Raw genomic sequence first — 19,737 nt, 5'->3', positions numbered from 1 at the left:
AGGTTAGTACATAGTGACATAGTGAACAGAAGATGAGAGCTAGGGGCTTAGAGCGATGGGCGGAATTATTAGAGCGAAGGTGGTCTAGAACGATGGGCCGTAGAGAGACTATGACGGGCGCGATACGTCGAGGCTGAGCGGCTCGCGCTGTACGCCAGGCTGGACAAGAGGATAGCTGATGTGGAAGAGGAAAAGAAGACTTTGGAGGAACGGGTCAGGAATATCGAGGTTAGTACATAGTGACATAGTGAACAGAAGATGAGAGCTAGGGGCTTAGAGCGATGGGCGGAATTATTAGAGCGAAGGTGGTCTAGAACGATGGGCCGTAGAGAGACTATGACGGGCGCGATACGTCGAGGCTGAGCGGCTCGCGCTGTACGCCAGGCTGGACAAGAGGATAGCTGATGTGGAAGAGGAAAAGAAGACTTTGGAGGAACGGGTCAGGAATATCGAGGTTAGTACATAGTGACATAGTGAACAGAAGATGAGAGCTAGGGGCTTAGAGCGATGGGCGGAATTATTAGAGCGAAGGTGGTCTAGAACGATGGGCCGTAGAGAGACTATGACGGGCGCGATACGTCGAGGCTGAGCGGCTCGCGCTGTACGCCAGGCTGGACAAGAGGATAGCTGATGTTGAAGAGGAAAAGAAGACTAGAGGAACGGGTCAGGAGTATCGACTCGAGGTTATTACATAGTGAACAGGAATGGTTAGAAAGAAAGTGGTCTAGAACGCTGGGCCGTAGGGAGACTACGACTGGCTCGACACGTCGAGGCTGAGAGGCTCGCGCTGTACGCCAGGCTGGACAAGAGGATAGCTGATGTTGAAGAGGAAAAGAAGACTAGAGGAACGGGTCAGGAGTATCGACTCGAGGTTATTACATAGTGAACAGGAATGGTTAGAAAGAAAGTGGTCTAGAACGCTGGGCCGTAGGGAGACTACGACTGGCTCGACACGTCGAGGCTGAGCGGCTCGCGCTGTACGCCAGGCTGGACAAGAGGATAGCTGATGTTGAAGAGAAAGAAACCGGACAAGTGCGAGTCGGAGTCGCCCACCGAGGGTTCCGTACTTTTTAGTATTTGTTATAGCGGCAACAGAAATACATCATGTGTGAAAATTTTAACTGTCTAGCTTATTAGCTCATGAGATACAGCCTGGGGACAGACAGACGGACGAACGGACAGCGGAGTCTTAGTAATAGAGACCCGTTTTTACCCTTTAGGTACGGAACCCTATAAACGTAGTAATTATGTGTAACTTAACTCTAAATGTAAATCCATACTAATATTATAAATGCGAAAGTCTGTCTGTCTGTCTGTGTGTTGCCTCTTCACGCTTAAACCGCTAAACCGATTTAGATGAAATTTGGCATAGAGATAGGTTGAGTCCCTGAGAAGGACATAGGATAGTTTTTATCCCGAAAATCATCCCTTAAGAAAGTAAAAAGCGGGGTGGAATTGAGATAATTAACGAAGTGCCTGCTAATTTGTGTGCAAATTTAGATTGCTATGAAATTTTTTCCAGGCGCTTTTCTTACTCTAGCTGCGGTTACTAAGTCCACGCAGACGAAGTCGCGGGCAAAAGCTAGTCATCAGATAGAAATTAGTAATACGTATTTTAGCTATGTAAATCTGTAGTTGCAAGAAATAAAAGGCGTTTTCTTATTTTTTATTTATTTATTTAACTCTTACAACATATTAATTATACAGTCGTGGCGGGCGGAGCAAATGGCCGCCGTGGAAGAAGAAAACAAGATGGCGGACGCTGACTTAGCGGAGTGCAAGGCCGGTGGACAGGAATGTCTCAAATGCATGGACAAGTATAGCAACGAGCTCGTTGAAGGTAAAGATATATAGATAGATAGAATTTTTATTGGTATTATTCACACTGTCAGTTACGTAACAATAATTACTTACAGAATGATAATAAATTTATATTCATATGTCAATATTTTTAAAATGCACATAACTATAAATTAACAATTCTATAATTCAAATTCATTAAGAAAATAATAACAATAACATCTAACACAATTTATTTAATCTAATCTACTTGGTCACATGTCACATGAATCCTTCAGGAACTCATTTACCGATTTTGAGCTTACGAACAAAGGCACAATCTGTCGTAACTGTTTTGAATTGGCTCAGGTATTTTATTATATATTTTATAAAGAAAGTGCTAACCCTTTTATAACCTTCATCGAAAACTTAAACTTGAAATTGTATATGTGTAGGTAATGCTTGTAATATCACAAATGAGCTGTCTCTCGAATGCGTAATATGGCATTACATTTACGTATCACTTCGAGAAATCAACCATTACTTCAAACATCACTCATTACGCGAGCGCGAATGACCGAGCGATTCAATATAGATTGACGCGCCGATATGAATGGTCAGTTCAAGTATATACACAGTAATGTATAATGCCACTTGTGATAGTGTAATGTGTGTTAGCCACGCCATCATTACTTTGTTATCCCACTCGCGCTCACTTGGTGTTATTTCGCGCGCGCCCGAGCGCTCTTCACGCTCCGGCGATGTACCGAGTGATATCTCGGTGTAATATTACGTTTTCAAAAAAGTAATGTGATATAGCATTACTTTTTGAAACACTGTTTCGCGCATGTCTATGAAATTGATGATACATGTTAATTAGTTAATTAGCGAGCGAAAAAGTCCATGGACGTTTCCTTGTGCGTTGCAAGGTTTGCCATCCTATGGTCTGATTTGAAAAGTCAAACTTGACGTTTACATTTCGCGCCAATGAGGGCTACCGTTTTTGTGCTCACCAGTTGGCGCCATTGTAGATGTAGGTCCAGAAAAACAGATCTCAAAATTCTTCTATGCTTATTTTTATAAAATCAATACGTTTTAATATACACAAAGGTATGGTAACGTCTAAATGTACCATTTTTTCAACCTGTTTCATTTTGCATATATTTTAGTTGGCACTTCTTTTAAACCACTAACATTTATTGACCTATATCTATTGTTTATTATTAATCAAAAATGGACAAAGATTCACCACAATTATGAATAAGGAGTGAAGATTCTCTATAAAAAAAGCTTGAAACCCCCAAAACCTATGCATTTGACATTTTGAAAGACCTCCATCTACACTGGGCGACTGGGCCATCTAGCGGCGAAATTAAATGCGGTAGCCGTCATTCCTGTGCTTATCTGTATTGATTTTATATTAAAAACAGTCTTACATCCCAGGCCAAAAGTATGGAAAAAAGCTTGTATTTCAATAGAAAAGTGTGATCTTTTAAGCGATGGATTTTATACTACTCATTGACAATTTGGTAAAAATAATAATAGAACATTTTAAAAGTAAATTACTCTGGCTGTGATAGTTGCCAATTCAACATTTTGTCATGTAATTAAAGGGTAGGTATAATTATGTAACTTTTTCCTACTTTATTTTTTTAGCTTTTTGACAATATTATAGAATGTTTTGATATTAAGCGTGTATTTTTAATCTTTTGGGTTTGCCTAGTGTAAGTCATCGTTTACAAATATATACAACAAAGATAGAAACGTGAGATATTAAAGAAAACAACGTTGTTTCCATACTTTTGGCCCGGGGTGTATGTATAAATTTATAACAATAGCAAAATCAATTTCAGAAACGATCGCGATGAACGCTGATATTCGAGCGTTCTCCGGCAACATCGTGCAGGTGACGGAACATTACAACAAGGAACTGCTGGACCTGCTCACGCAAGCCACGGTACAGATCGAGGTGAAAATAAATCCATACTTACTTAATACTTAAATTAATTTTTAACAAGCAGAAACGTCTGCGATCGATGCTATTAAGCTTAGAATAAATTAATAAGTAATTTTTCCATTTTTTAATTTATTCTAAGCCTAATCTTAATAGCATCGATCGCAATCGTTTCTGCTTGTTAAAAATTAATTTAGAATGGGTAGCACATCGTAACTGGTGAATTTCCAATATGACTTGGAACTCCGGTGGCCGTTTAAGAAGTGTAACACTCTTACGGTAGATGTCGCTAGGGTCCCCTAGACCCATATAGTGGGAAGATTTGCTGACTATGGATGAGGTCTTGGTGGCTCAGTTGGCAGAGCGCTGGAGTATCGATCCAGAGGCCATGAGTTCAAGTCTCACCCATTTTTCCACTTTTAAATTTATTCTATACTTAATACTTAATGGCGCAGCGACCCAAAATGAGTCTCGGCCTCCGACACGAGCGCATGCCAGTCGTCTCGATCCTGTGCCAGCTCCCGCCAGTTATCGGCATGGAGATCGCGCAAGTGTACTCCAACAGCATCGCCCCGGCGATACCCGGGACGTCCGGTCCGTCTCCGCCCCACCGGGTCCGGGCGTCCCAAGCACAGAATAACTAATAGTACTACCGTACAGAAAATTCACTCCTTCACAAAAGCCAGATTTAGGTATAAAATTATACCTATACTCGCCGCCTGCAAGCAAAATTGAAACTTATAACCGCGCACGAACCGTGAATCTTCTTTATGCGCCGCAGTTTTATGACCGAGCTGCGAGTGTCGGCACGGGGTTGTCACTTGACAAGTTTTTGTACCTATACCTACTGATTTATTATTTTTAAGATAAATATGTAGGAATTACGAACGTTGATTCTGTAAACATAAAATTTTTAGCCGGAGATAGTACGTCTGATTCTCACGGAAGTAGGTATGCCACAGAAGTACTTATTCCTTTGAAAATATGTTGGTCAATATAGTCCGGAATTTAAAAAAAAAAATGTTTTTTCTGCTTCCTTGTTCTTCCGTTTATTCAGACATCCGTAAACAGAACAGATCTTTTATACAGATTAGATCGCGATTTAGGTTTCGAAGCCATTGCGTATTTACAATTTTGCGCGAGCGCCACGTGAGCACGTGACACGACTATCGTGCGAGCCGAGCGGCAACCCACTGCCATACACCTGCCCGGGCGGTGCGCCGGCCAAATATACCTAAACTGCGCAGTGACACCCCCCTGTCCCAAGTACGCCCTATTAGCGCCGCGATCCTCCTCCATCCTCAACCGTGGCCGCACCAGGAGACGGAGAGCTTTTGTCTCGCCTATAATGTTGGGTGCACACACAAGATCTTCGATCTCGACGCGTTTTCGGAGTCTAAAACTGCCATCTTCTCTTCTCACGGGGCCCAGGATCTTTCTAAGTATTCTCCTCTCTGCCACCGGGAGCTTGTTTTCTTCTTTAAAGTGTTAGCGTCCAAGTCTTGCATCCGTACATGAGTATCCAAACAAAATCCATACTAATATTATAAATAGTGTGAATAGAGTGAATAGGCTGTTACTGAACCGGTGAGCTCCATCTTAGGCCCTGTCTTCACTTTCCATCAGGTGTGACTAGGGCCAATCGCCGATCAGTTTATAATAAAAAAAAAAATAAAAAAAAATGCGAAAGTGGTGTCTGTCTGTTACCTCTTCACGCGTAAACCGATTTAGTTGATATTTAGTATAGAGATAGTTTGAGTCCCGGGGAAGGAAATAGGGTAGTTTTTATCCCAGAAGCATACGTCGCATAACAGCGGGCATTTTGCGGGCAAGTCATTTGGTAAGGTTTACAAACCGGCCAAGTGCAAGTCGGACTCGCGCAACGAGGGTTCCGTACTTTTAGATATTTGTTGTTATAGCGGCAATATATATACATCATCTGTGAAAATTTCAACTGTCTAGCTATCACGGTTCATGAGATACAGCCTGGTGACAGACGGACAGATGGACAGAGGAGTCTTAGTAATAGGGTCCCGTTTTTACCCTTTGGATACGGAACCCTAATAAATCCATACTAATATTATAAATGCGAAAGTGTGTCTGTCTGTTACCTCTTCACGCTTAAACCGATTTAGTTGAAATTTGTTATAGAGATAGTTTCAGTCCCGGGGAAGAACATAGGGTAGTTTTTATTCCAGAATTCATCCTTTAAGGGGGTGAAAATTTGTATGGGGAATCAATAACCGCTGAAATGATGATGGATGTCAAAAAATCAGCATCCGCAACATCCCTGATATATATATTCTATACGATAATCTCAAGGTCTCCATTTTTTACTGATATAAATTCTGTCTCTTTTATATTTGATATATTTAAACATTCTCATTTCTCATTTTGACGACCGGTCTGGCCTAGTGGGTAGTGACCCTGCCTGTGAAGCAGATGGTCCTGGGTTCGAATCCCGGTAAGGGCATTTACTTGTGTGATGAGCACAGATACTTGTTCCTAAGTCATGTCGGTGTTTTCTATGTATTTAAGTATTTATATGTATATTATATATATCGTTGTCTGAGTACCCGTAACACAAGCCTCCTTGGGCTTACCGTGGGACTTAGTCAATCTGTGTAAGAATGTCCTATAATATTTATTATTATTTATTTATTTATTCTCAATACTTTTTGTCTATATTCCACAGCAAGAGGCGAATACTGCGATCGCGTTGGGAGAGCAAAACACGCAACAACTGTGCGTGCGCACCAACGACACATTTGACAGTGTATTGACTGGCAATAAGCAGCTGCTGGATGCCGTCATACAGAAGATTGAGGTACGTCGAAGTTACCTGGGTGCCTAGCCAAGGTGACAATCGCTAGCGCTACGACGAATGACTTTGTGTCTCTCTATCACTTATATTAGTGCCACAGTGACAGTTGTGTTTCGACCGCTACGGAGCCTAAACTATTGGCATGATGGCTACGCACCCTAAAGCTGCCTTTATTCTTCTTTCTGATTAACTTTTGAGAAACATGTCCCTTAGATGAAATGGAACTTTATAGAACATTACATTGAAAAATGTTAATGTAATAGAGTGGTATTCCAACTGTTTAATGTGCATTGCGTCTCGCTCTCTCATTAAGCAAAATGTGAGACGCTAATACACATTGGTCCAAGATATTGGACAGATGTAAATACCATCCATAGCGCCGCCAAAACTATTTGTATTGCACTGTGTGTGTAACCATTGTAAACCCATGAGGCTTTATATATGCCACCCAAAAAAATAAATATTTTGAGGCTCTTTCGTTGAGGCAAACATAGATATAACTCCGTAATAGATGGATACAGTCTAAGGAAAAAACGTACCTCGAAAATCACAAAAATTTGATTCTCGATCAGATGGCGCCACTAGCTTTGGCCTACTCTCGTATAGAGGGCGTTGACGGTTTCGTTCGTTATTTAACAATTTTAACGCATATCAGTGAAAGAACATGGGTAAAATAATAAAAATAATTTATGCAAATAAAAAAATCATTTATCCATATTTAAATACATTTTATCGTATTTTTATAAATCTTCATTTTTAGTTTTAAAGTATGTCGATAGATGGCAGTGAATTTACTGTGGTTACACGCTCTATCCTATTATATCCTCTTTGATAATACGAACGAACTTAGAAATTACACAGATGACGAGTTTACAATGTTGCGAAATATTAGAATCATAAAACCCTGCTTAATATGCACTGTTTGTCCACAGGCCACAGCCGCTGCGACCGTGTCCTCATTAGCCACTGTGTCATCATCCACATCCGGACTCATACAACACTCACACGCCGCTCTCGAAGCTCACAGCATCTCCGTAGAAGACATGTTACAACGTACCAACGTGTTCCATGATAACTTGAGACAAGCACTCGCTCAGCAAGAACAACTAGAGGCAAGGGCGTTTGGAGAGGAGTTCAAGTTATATTCACCCACTGGTTAGTATTATCAACGTACACCGATTAATCCGTGTAAAAAGACATATTCTTTATATTGTTTACTAGCTTTTGCCCGCGACTTCGTCTGCGTGGACTTAGTAACAGCAGCTAAAGTAAGTATAGCGCCTGGAAAAATTATCATAGCAATCATTCAATTTGAGCATATTATGCACACAAATTAGCAGGCACTTCATTAATTATCTCAATTCCACCCCGCTTTTTACTTTCTTAAGGGATGATTTTTGGGATAAAAAGAAAAAGAAAGAAAGAAAGAAAAAGCATTTATTAGCACAACATAACAAGACTAAAACTAGAAATAATTAAACAGAATGAGGTTGCGCTAAATGGTCCTTACTCAGCTTGGTGTCACGGTGTGAGCCAACATGGCACACTCCGCGACGCTGATTTTCAGTAAGGCCCAGTAGATGGACTAGTAATACTAAAACTATCTTATGTCCTTCTCAGGGACTCAACCTATCGATTCAGCGGTTTAAGCGTGAAGAGGCAACACAGACAGAAAGACAGACAGACTTTCGCATTTATAATATTAGTATGGATCGTGTGTTCCTTGGCCTACAAGTTCACAACTCCATATAGAACATGTTAGTGCACTAAAGTGTTCCATGATAACTAGAGGCCAGGTCGATTGGAGAGGATTTCAGGATGGTGCAGTTTAGAGTAATGTGCCTTTTCTTTTGGAATGTTAAAAGGGTAATGCTCTAGTGAAGACTGTAGAGTGAAGCTCTAATAGAGAGATCGAACGTTACGGTTACCTAGAGATGAAAATACCGGAAAAAATCTAATGTTTTTTTTCGGGAATTTTACAAAATCTAGTTCTTTTCGGTTTTTTTTTTCAGTTCTATTCAGAAAAATTAAATACGTCACACACAATGCCACTGATGAGTGATGACAGTGTCAATGCCATAAACAAACACATTTACAGTACATATGGTGCTACTTTTTCGCACTAGTGCGGGAATGAGCACTTTTCGTGCATATGTCGAAAGTTTAAAGGGCCATATGTACTGTAAAACGTTGTACGATACACGTGCGAAAAGGTAATTCGCAACTCGTGTCGATTTAAAACACTCCTTGCGGTCGTGTTTTAATTTATCGTCACTCGTTTCGAATTTCCTCTTTTCCGCCCTTGTATCGTAAATAACTATTACAATGCATGTGTTCGAAAAGTGCGTTTCCTACGGAGCCATATCATGCGGAAAGTACTACTTTTCCGCACTAGTACTTTTTGTTTTCAATTTTTTAATAATTCAACTTATTTGCCATGATATGTTTTTTTATTTACTCGCACAATGCATAGTAAAACATTGTATGATACACGTGCGTTAAGATGATTTCCGCACTTGTTGCATAAATAGCTATAGACATGCAACCATAACCTACCTGTTTAAATTCCTAATTAAGTATATTAAAAATTCAGAAGATTTGAAAAAAACTTGGTTTTATGCAAAAACTGTAATAGATGTCATATATTAAAGAAAAAGTGACGAAGCCCTCCAGTGGTGAAGGCCGGATTCGAACCGGCGTCTTTAGCTATCGCGGTTAACGCCATGAACCCCTAGGTCACCTCGCCACGGCGGTGCCCGTCCGAATTTCTCGACTATATGCCATCTTAGTAAGACTAGGCGTCTTTGACCAGCTCTAAGGGCAAGCAGTGCGCGCTTGCATCTCCTACACGAACTCCTTACCGATTTACGTTGTAGCGAGAGAGACTGGTGCTGCCATCTATGAACAAGTTTTGGTTCCCAAACTTTTTGGTTTTATACAGCTTTTTTTTTCGGAAGTATTGTAACTGAAATTTGCATTGTTGTTTTCGAAAGAAACTTGAAAAAAACGAGCCGTTATGAAATGTTCCCGGTTTTTTCAACGTTACGGGTACTTAGTAATAATATTAAATGATTTCTTTAGAAGTTTAGACCTATTAGTAGTGTTAATTTTTAAACAAGCAGAAACGTCTGCGATCGATGCTATTAAGCTTAGAATAAATTTAAAAGTGGAAAAATTACTGCCTTGGGTGAGACTTGAACTCACCCAAGACCACTCACTCTCTTTATCCAGAGGCCGTGAGTTCAAGTCTCACCCAAGACAGTAATTTCTCCACTTTTAAATTTATTAGTAGTGTTAATGAAACATGTTATTTTTCAGGTAAAACGCCGGTGCGTGCGGAGTACCGCTTCCCGCGCGCGCTGGCGGCCACGTCGCCGCACGACCGCATTCTAGCGCGCTTCCGGACCATGAGGCAAAATGGACACGACGAGGTACTTGTATTCGTTGGCTGTAAAAATAGATTATCTTTTGACCGCCTAAGCACCACTTGCACCATTCATCACCATCATCATATCATTTTTTTTTTTTATGATGAATAGGCAGGCGTTTGACCACGATCCCACCTGATGGTAAGTGATGATGTGGTCTACGGTGGAGCACGCTTACCTATCAGATACCTATTAACTCTTGCCTTGAAGAGCTCCAAATTGTACTCATGCGGAAACACAGACTCGGGCAGGGCGTTCCACTCCTTGGCAGTTCGCATAAGAAATGTGGAAGCAAAACGCTTCGTGCGTATTTTTGGAATTCCTACCATGAAGCGATGCCGGAGTGCCGTTTGTCGTGTGGTCCGATGGTAAAAAATGGGACGGAGGAATAAGGTTGTGCAGTTCCTCGGCACACTCTCCGAAATGTATCCTATAAAAGATCGACAGGCTGGCAACCTTGCGACGATCAGCCTTCTATCGCCCACTGCTGAGCATAGGCCTCTCTTCCAGTACGCCACTTATCCCGGTCCTGAGCCAATCTCATCCAGAAGTGACCCGCAGTCTTTCAAATGTCGTCCATCCAACGAGCCAACGGACGCCAGGCACTCCTTTCGTCCGAAAGCGGCCACCGTTCCGTTAACACACCATTAATTTAATACACCGTTAATGCACCATTCCACCCGGGGTTAAGCGATTAAACCGTTAATCCAGTCTCAAATTGTAACCATCGTAACTCCAGGTTTAACCGGTTAACTCCGGGTTAGTGGGATGGTGCAAGTAGTCCTAAGACGTCAATTGTTACGCGGGACTCCAGCCCAAAATCAACCTTTGGGCATTCCCAAGAGGTTCACGATCACGCGCCGCACACGATACACGGGGCGTTTAAAAGGTCAATACAGCTATATGATTCTGCACAGATAAGGACCTCGTATTTTAAGATAATGTTTAAAATGTATATGTTATGATCGTGTACAGTTAACTGCACATATCAAATCACTTTTTAGGGTTTTCAAAGGGTAAAAACGGGACCCTAATTACTAAGACTCCGCTGTCTGTCACCAGGCTATATCTCATGAACCGTAATAGCTAGACAGTTGAAATTTTTACAGATGATGTATTTCTGTTGCCGCTATAACAGCAAATATTAAAAACAGAATAAAATAAATATTTAAGTGGGGCTCCCATACAACAAAAGATTTTTTTTTGCTATTTTTTGCATAATGGTGATGAACCCTTCGTGCGCGAGTCCGACTTGCACTTGGCCGGTTTTAAAAACAACCAAATTCTAAATGGGATTTAGAGTAACAAGTATGTATTTTCCAGGATTGCATAGTGGTGGAGTCGGCAGTGTCGACTCGTCCTCCGTCGGACAGCGAGTCCTCCGTGTCGGAAGACTCCGCGCTCAGCGAGTTCGCGATGCCCTCCCCGCCCGCCGAGATGCATGCGCCCAACATCATCAAGTGTACATCCGAAACTGATCTTTATTATAGAAAGGTAAGGTTTACTTTCGTTTACAGCTAAAAAACTATTGTAGGTACAAGGAAAGATAACCGGGAATCAAACTCGATAGCTTGCGTTAGCTAATAGAAAGCGGTACTGTTATAGTAAATTTTGTAACCACAGTAAATTCACTGCCATCTATCGACACACTTTAAAACTAAAAATGAAGGTATATAAAATTACGATAAAATGTATTTAAATATGGATAGATGACTTTTTTATTTGCATTAATTATTTTTAAAATTTTGACCCATGTTATTTTACTGATATGCGTTAAAATTGTTAAATAACGAACGAAACCTTGAACGCCCTCTATACGAGAGTAGACCAAAGGTAGTAGCGCCATCTAATCGCGAGTCAAATTTTCGGGATTTTTCGAGGCACATTTTTTCCTTACATTGTATCCATCTATTACGGAGTTATATCTAGTTATTCAGAGCCCACTGTGTCCCACTGCTGGGCAAAGGCCTCCCCCCTCTTTTTCTACTCGTCTGTTTAATGCTATATCCGGCCAGCCTGTCAAGAAGGAGTCCCAAGTTATCCCGCCATCGCCGACGAGGTCTGCCGGATCCCCGGTTAGACTCGTGGGGCTCCCACTCCGTGGTTAACTTGGCCCACAAGTCATCCGGCATTCGGCAGACATGACCAGCCCATTCCCATTTCAACTTGGCCGCTTTCCGAGCTACGTCTATTATTTGAGTCTTAGAGCGCAGCGTGGTGTTACGGACTCGATCCCTTAATTTTGCACCTAATATGCTGCGCTCCATAGCTCTCTGGCAAACCCCGAGTTTGGACTTCTGAGCTTCCGTCGAGGACCAGGTCTGAGCACCGTAGGTGAGAACTGGAAGTACGCACATGTCCATAAGCCTACGCTTGAGTGACAGAGGTAGGTCTCCCTTCATCAGGTGTTTCATTGACCAATATCTATCTTTGCTTTTTAAATTATTATATTTTAAATTTCAGCAACCCGGCAAAGAGAACAGCGCGATCCCGCAGTACAAGCCCGTCTCGCACAAGAAGACCTCCCGTCTGCCCGCGCCCACCAGCCACAAGAAACCGCTCATCGAGAGGAACGACTAATACCAACTCGCACTAACTTTTATTACCAATAATATCACACTTAAGAAAACTACGCAAGGTACAGTCGCCATCAGATATATCGGAGCGGCCGAGGTGCTCACAAATATCTGAACACGCCTCTATGAGAACTATCGTTTTTTTGCTCACCAGTTGGCGCCTCTGTTGATGGTGGTCCAAAAGACTAATGAACAGCTGTCAGTCATTGAAGTGGCAAGTGACATTTGACATTTCGAACTATGGAAAAGACCACCATCTACACTAGCGCCCCTAGCGGCGAATTCATACGCGTTAGCCCTCATTGTCATTGCGCTAGGTGCGTGTTCAGATATTTTTGAGCACCTCGGCCGCTCCGATATATCTGATGGCGACTGTACAATGCATACACATTTGGTTAATTCTACCAAAGAGTTATGGATTGTAATAGACAGGAAAAAAGGTGCCATCTAGTTTGACAGCTGCATCGCTCTTTTGCGCCACGTGTTTTGTGGTCACTGTCTAACTTATGACGATCAAAGTCGGCATGTTTGGACCCGCACAGTGCCGTCTTGTTTAGCTGTCAAATTCGAAGAACAAAATTGTCTTAAGGGGCCCACTGACTATGTCCGCCGGACGATATCGGCCTATCAGTTGTTCGGAACTGTCAAATTTTTGTTCTAACTGACAGGCCGATATCGTCCGGCGTATGGATGGTATAGAAAGGATCGCAATCTCTTATGGCAGAATTGTTGTAAAAGTGACCGCGTTAAGCTTTAAATAATAGTTCCCAATCTCTCCGGTGGCGCTAGTTAGGCTCTGGGACATGAGTATAACATGAACCATATAAGGCAACAAATAACCCGACCAAATTACGTAGGTTGTTTTTGGTAGTATTTCGGTGTATGGTGGCGCCGCCTAATTACTGTTTTTTGATGGACACTTTTCATACATAGAGATTTGGCTCCTTTATATAGTCTCCATGGACTAAAGAACAGCTGTCAGTCATTGAAGTGACAAGTGACATTTGACATTTCGAACTATGGAAAAGACCACCATCTACACTAGCGCCCCTAGCGGCGAATTCATACGCGTTAGCCCTCATTGTCATTGCGCTAGGTGCGTGTTCAGATATTTTTGAGCACCTCGGCCGCTCCGATATATCTGATGGCGACTGTACAATGCATACACATTTGGTTAATTCTACCAAAGAGTTATGGATTGTAATAGACAGGAAAAAAGGTGCCATCTAGTTTGACAGCTGCATCGCTCTTTTGCGCCACGTGTTTTGTGGTCACTGTCTAACTTATGACGATCAAAGTCGGCATGTTTGGACCCGCACAGTGCCGTCTTGTTTAGCTGTCAAATTCGAAGAACAAAATTGTCTTAAGGGGCCCACTGACTATGTCCGCCGGACGATATCGGCCTATCAGTTGTTCGGAACTGTCAAATTTTTGTTCTAACTGACAGGCCGATATCGTCCGGCGTATGGATGGTATAGAAAGGATCGCAATCTCTTATGGCAGAATTGTTGTAAAAGTGACCGCGTTAAGCTTTAAATAATAGTTCCCAATCTCTCCGGTGGCGCTAGTTAGGCTCTGGGACATGAGTATAACATGAACCATATAAGGCAACAAATAACCCGACCAAATTACGTAGGTTGTTTTTGGTAGTATTTCGGTGTATGGTGGCGCCGCCTAATTACTGTTTTTTGATGGACACTTTTCATACATAGAGATTTGGCTCCTTTATATAGTCTCCATGGACTAAAGAACAGCTGTCAGTTATTGAAGTGACAAGTGACATTTGACATTTCGAACTATGGAAAAGACCACCATCTACACTAGCGCCCCTAGCGGCGAATTCATACGCGTTAGCCCTCATTGTCATTGCGCTAGGTGCGTGTTCAGATATTTTTGAGCACCTCGGCCGCTCCGATATATCTGATGGCGACTGTACAATGCATACACATTTGGTTAATTCTACCAAAGAGTTATGGATTGTAATAGACAGGAAAAAAGGTGCCATCTAGTTTGACAGCTGCATCGCTCTTTTGCGCCACGTGTTTTGTGGTCACTGTCTGACGTCAACTTATGACGATCAAAGTTGGCATGTTTGGACCCGCACAGTGCCATCTTGTTTAGCTGTCAAATTCGAAGAACAAAATTGTCTTAAGGGGCCCACTGACTATCAGTCCGCCGGACGATATCGGCCTATCAGTTGTTCGGAACTGTCAAATTTTTGTTCTAACTGACAGGCCGATATCGTCCGGCGTATGGATGGTATAGAAAGGATCGCAATCTCTTATGGCAGAATTGTTGTAAAAGTGACCGCGTTAAGCTTTAAATAATAGTTCCCAATCTCTCCGGTGGCGCTAGTTAGGCTCTGGGACATGAGTATAACATGAACCATATAAGGCAACAAATAACCCGACCAAATTACGTAGGTTGTTTTTGGTAGTATTTCGGTGTATGGTGGCGCCGCCTAATTACTGTTTTTTGATGGACACTTTTCATACATAGAGATTTGGCTCCTTTATACAGTCTCCATTGTCCGGCGGACTGATAGTCAGTGGGCCCGTTTAGACTGACAATCAATATATCTTTGATTTTACTTACTTTTATTTGTAGTCAAATACCATTTATCGTTTAAAAGTATTGACTTCGAAAGTTTTACGAGAGACGTGGTCAAGTTATAAACTTATAAATCCTACAAGAAAACATTATTATTCGACAATTAACAGTTTTCTAGGAACGCTTTTTAAATAGAGAAATAGTAGATTGTGTCACAAGGGAGCAAAATTACATATTTACGGCGAGGGCGTACAATTGAATCCTAAACGAAGCGAAGGATTCTATAATAGAATCCCGAGAGTAGCGAGGGATTCTAAAGTAGAATCCTGAGCGTAGTGAGGGATTCAAGTGTGTTACGCCCAAGTTGGAAATAATTTTGCTACCATGTGATACATATTACTTTTCACATCACCTATGAGGTAATTATAATGTTTAAAACTACTATTTAAACTAAAAAAATAACGTGAAAAAAATGTTAAAATAGTGTTTTAGAACAGAAAAGTGTTACTTTGATCCCTCCTAGCAGGGAAGAAAAGTGCGACTTTGATCCCTCCTAGCAGGGAAGAAAAGTGCCACTTTGATCCCTCCTAGCTGGGAAGAAAAAGCCCTTTTTCGAATAGGTGATGTGAAAAAGACTATTGATTCTCTCCTCTCTGGTTTTACTGATAAATAACAACAATTGACTTATCAAATGGAAAGGTTTGGTAAGTTATATTTTAAAACAATTATTTTTATTAGGTAGGTAATTATTGAAAATACGCGTTTTAGATTGTAATTATGTTTCTGTAAGGATATTTACGCGTGAGACAACATTGAGTCGTCAAACTTTCACAACTTTTTTTTATATATTTAAATAAGGCATATATTGAACTTTTTATTCGTATCTTAAGCGGCGCAGTTATGGGCGTTAATTTAATTTTTAAAAACAATTATTTTGTATTATGTAACAACGAAGTTTAATGCATAGCAAACGTTCGATTATTATGCATTTATTTTGACACATTGAAATTATTGGCATGTTTCAAATATTAATTTTAGATAAATAATAAGTTTAATTTTCGGCATTGAAAATCTATGTTTCTTGTCTCCCCTTATGCAGGCATTTATAAAAAAAACTTATATTGAAATACAGTGTGATGAAAATTAGTGAGCAAATACGTACAAAATATCCCATAAGTACTATGAATTTCGTAACTATGAGCCATAAATTATCTTAACTTTGTGAAAGACAGACCAACCATTTCATATTTACTGGCTATGTGCAGCGCGTGGTGGGGGAACTAAAACCGACAACTGCTCATCGTGGTAAAATGCAGTTTTACAGGCTTTGTGCTTTTGACATACACTGTAAAGTAACTAATGTTACCCGTAGCCGCCAGGTGGCGCCGCAAGTATTGCATATAGCCAATAATAGTTAGATACAGTGACACTAAATATTGATAAGTTTATTTTATTCCTGGGTAAGTTACGAATATTTATGTAAGGGTTGTATGTTCATGTCCAATTTCTTGGTCCAATGTCCACTCTCTCATTAAGAATCCCCGGCAAGCTCGGCCAAATTGTACCTTCCCATACAAACGTAGTTCCGCTCTCATTTTAAAACTACGTGTTGGATTGTAATGAAACTGCACATACAATGACATGAGGTATATCTAGTACAGTAATTAGTTTATATAGCTCCAGTTTAAAACAAACGAAATAGAGCAAAGACAAGTTTTGTATGAAAAACTTCGCTGTATTTTTTTTATAATGTTATCTGAAGCTAAACGTAAACTCTATGAACTGTTATGTAAGTGTTGTTTTTATAATATTGATGACTTTCTTAATCATAAATTTTAATCTTATGTTAATTTCTAATGTTAATTCTTAAGCTTATGTATGTATGACATCCTTTCTAATTTTGTAATTACTTTGACTTTTATATTCGAAATGGCGTAACTTTATAACTGGACATTGTATAAACTGTATAAATTGAACTATGTTGTAAGATAATTATAATAATTAAGTAGTATTATTAATTTTCTGTGATTTGGCGAAATTCTACTACTGTTAGTAGCGAATCAAGCCAATATACAGTGCATGTACACCTGTATAGGTAGAATCTTGGTGAAGCAAACTCAAAATATTGTACCCAACACCTACATATGTAACCCAATATTCATATGCAAATAAATCATTCATTCATTCATTCATTCATTCATTCATTCATACATATACTAATTATAGACATAGATATACCTTATCCTATTGTAAGTACAAAGTTTCAGAGCAATCTAGCTAGTCGTTTTAAAATGGGAGCGGAACTACGTTTGTATGAAGAACCGAGCTCCTACCACGAGTGTCTACCAGGCCGGTTCTCGGTAGTCAGTGTTAAGCAAAATGTGAGACGCAAATACACATTGGACCAAGATATTGGACAGGTGTGATACCACCCTAAGATAAACATGTATGTATCTTTACGCTATGTATGTTTGTTTGACATAATAGTAGATTGTTAACCAAGGGACGAAAGGCACTCATTTCTGCCGAGGTATTTTGGCGCTCGAATGCAGTGAGAGCGCCAATAGTCCGAGGCAGAAATGATGCCTTTCACCCGAGTTAAACACTCTACTTTTCATTTCGAATACGAGGAAAGTAAAATGCATGTATTTTTTTTAAAACATGACTAAGTATACATTTTTATAGTATTTCTTGAGGGTACTTTCAATTAACAATTCAGACAAAAGTATCGTTATTTATGGAATGGAGAGTCAAATATCAAAATGAAAAATTTATTACAAATCCATTTAAACTCAAATTTCAATTGCGTATCGTAAAAAAATTAAAAAAGTCGTACTTCGAACGTAAAATGCTCTAGTGCAGACACGTATCATTTTCTGCGCACCTTTTAGAACAACAATGACCCTCTTTCAGAGCATGAGAAATGAAAAGATATTATTATGCTGTTTAATAAAAATTGATATTGCTGTGATTGTGTGTCACGTTACTCCCTCCTCCACGTATATTGGAGGAGTGAGTAACGGAGCTGGGAGTGAGGAGGTAGAAAGGAAAAGATAGATATAACAGGGGTAGGTTCTTTATTTAACGGCTATTGTCTAAATATGACACGCTACAGATGGTTTAAATTACAAAAAGAATAAAATAAAGTTTATAGTCGCGCTAATAGCACGTGCAAGGCAGGAGCACGCACACGGATAGGCGCGCTGATAGCACGCGCAAGGTGAGGCGCGCTGGTAGCACGCGCACAGTAAGGCGCGCAGATAGCACGCGCAAAGGTAAGGCGCGCAGATAGCACGCGCAAGGTGAGGCGCGCTGGTAGCACGCGCACAGTAAGGCGCGCAGATAGCACGCGCAAGAGTAAGGCACGCAGATAGCACGCGCAAAGGTAAGGCGCGCAGATAGCACGCGCAAAGGTGAGGCGTGCTGGCAGCACGCGCACAGTAAGGCGCGCTGGTAGCACGCGCACGGTAAGGCTCGCTGGGTAAGGCGCGCTGATAGCGCGCGCACGGTAAGGCGCGCTGGGTAAGGCGCGCTGATAAGCACGCTCTTCAAAGAGGCGAGGCGCAGTGACAACACGCGCCTGTTGAGGCGAGGCGCGCCGATAGCGGGCGAGGCGCGGTGACAGCACGCGCCTGTTGAGGCGAGGCGCGCCGATAGCGCGCGCCTAGGAGACGAGGCGCTCCGCTAGAGCAACTGCAAAGCACCACCGGACTTGGGTGCGTGCAGAGAGCGCCAGACTTCGCCAGGAACACAGGTAACCTTTAAGGAGCGCGATCGAGGGTTTCTTGATGGTGCGGGGCCTGGCTTGGCCCCGCACGGACCCTTACAACTGATGTTCCTTTGTTGGGAACTAGAAGCAAACTGAATTCAGATGTCCGCTGGGCCGCTTATATAGCTAGCAATAACATTTTCTAGAATTCTTCTTTACCTTATTATTAATTTTGAAAATATTTGTTCACCAGTAACAATTTTTAGATAAAATTTAGAACAAACTACTTGAAAACTATACGACCTAAACTTCATGCTAAAGAATTTAGAGTAAATTAATAGTTTGACGGATTATGTCAAAACAAAGAAACAAATATGTCAATGGAAAATTTATAGTGAATTTTAGGTCGATTAGCTTCGAAATTATAATAAAAACATGAAGTGATTAGAAAAACAGCAAGGTAAGTAACCGGACGGGTCAGGGCCGTAATAGGGTAGAAGGAGTTTAGGGAGAATTTAGAAATGGTAGCCAGAAAGTAAACATTTTAAATCAAAAGTTTCAGGGAGTAATTTGGAAGACGAGAATCAGACAGGAAGAGAAGGCAAAAGCGTTAAGGAATTATAGCCGATTGGAGAATCCGGAGGATCAGCCCGTGAGATTAAGGACTGGGAGTTAGGACCCAGGTATGAGATGCTACATTACCCCAAAAACCACGGAAAAAAAAACTTTGTCGTAATCTTAAACGGAAAAGTTTTTTTTTTTTTTTTGTGAAGAGTTAAGTTTAGGGGAAAGTAAAGGAAGTAAGTAGTTAAGTAAGTAGGTAAGTAAGTAAGTAGGTAAGTAAGTAGGTAGGTAAGTCAGTAAGTCAGAAGAAAGAGCAAGCTCGTTAATGGGGATGAATAAATGGAACGAGAGGA

The 19,737-nt window shown here is 41.0% G+C and overlaps 1 protein-coding gene across 1 annotated transcript; it reads left to right on the top strand.

Annotated features, from left to right (window-relative positions):
* Positions 1 to 327: 327 nt before the first annotated feature.
* Positions 328 to 18,345, top strand: LOC134743520 (kinesin-like protein Klp61F). The gene is made up of 8 exons (XM_063677048.1): positions 328 to 454; positions 1,708 to 1,840; positions 3,633 to 3,748; positions 6,429 to 6,560; positions 7,490 to 7,712; positions 9,876 to 9,988; positions 11,309 to 11,479; positions 12,449 to 18,345. The coding sequence occupies exons 2-8, from the start codon at positions 1,726 to 1,728 to the stop codon at positions 12,563 to 12,565; spliced, it is 987 nt and encodes a 328-aa protein (XP_063533118.1). The 5' UTR covers positions 328 to 454; positions 1,708 to 1,725; the 3' UTR covers positions 12,566 to 18,345.
* The last annotated feature ends 1,392 nt before the right edge of the window (positions 18,346 to 19,737 follow it).

This window comes from Cydia strobilella, chromosome 1, assembly GCF_947568885.1.
Source record: "Cydia strobilella chromosome 1, ilCydStro3.1, whole genome shotgun sequence".
NCBI classification, from domain to species: domain Eukaryota; kingdom Metazoa; phylum Arthropoda; class Insecta; order Lepidoptera; family Tortricidae; genus Cydia; species Cydia strobilella.
This window is presented reverse-complemented; position numbering and strand designations above follow the sequence as displayed.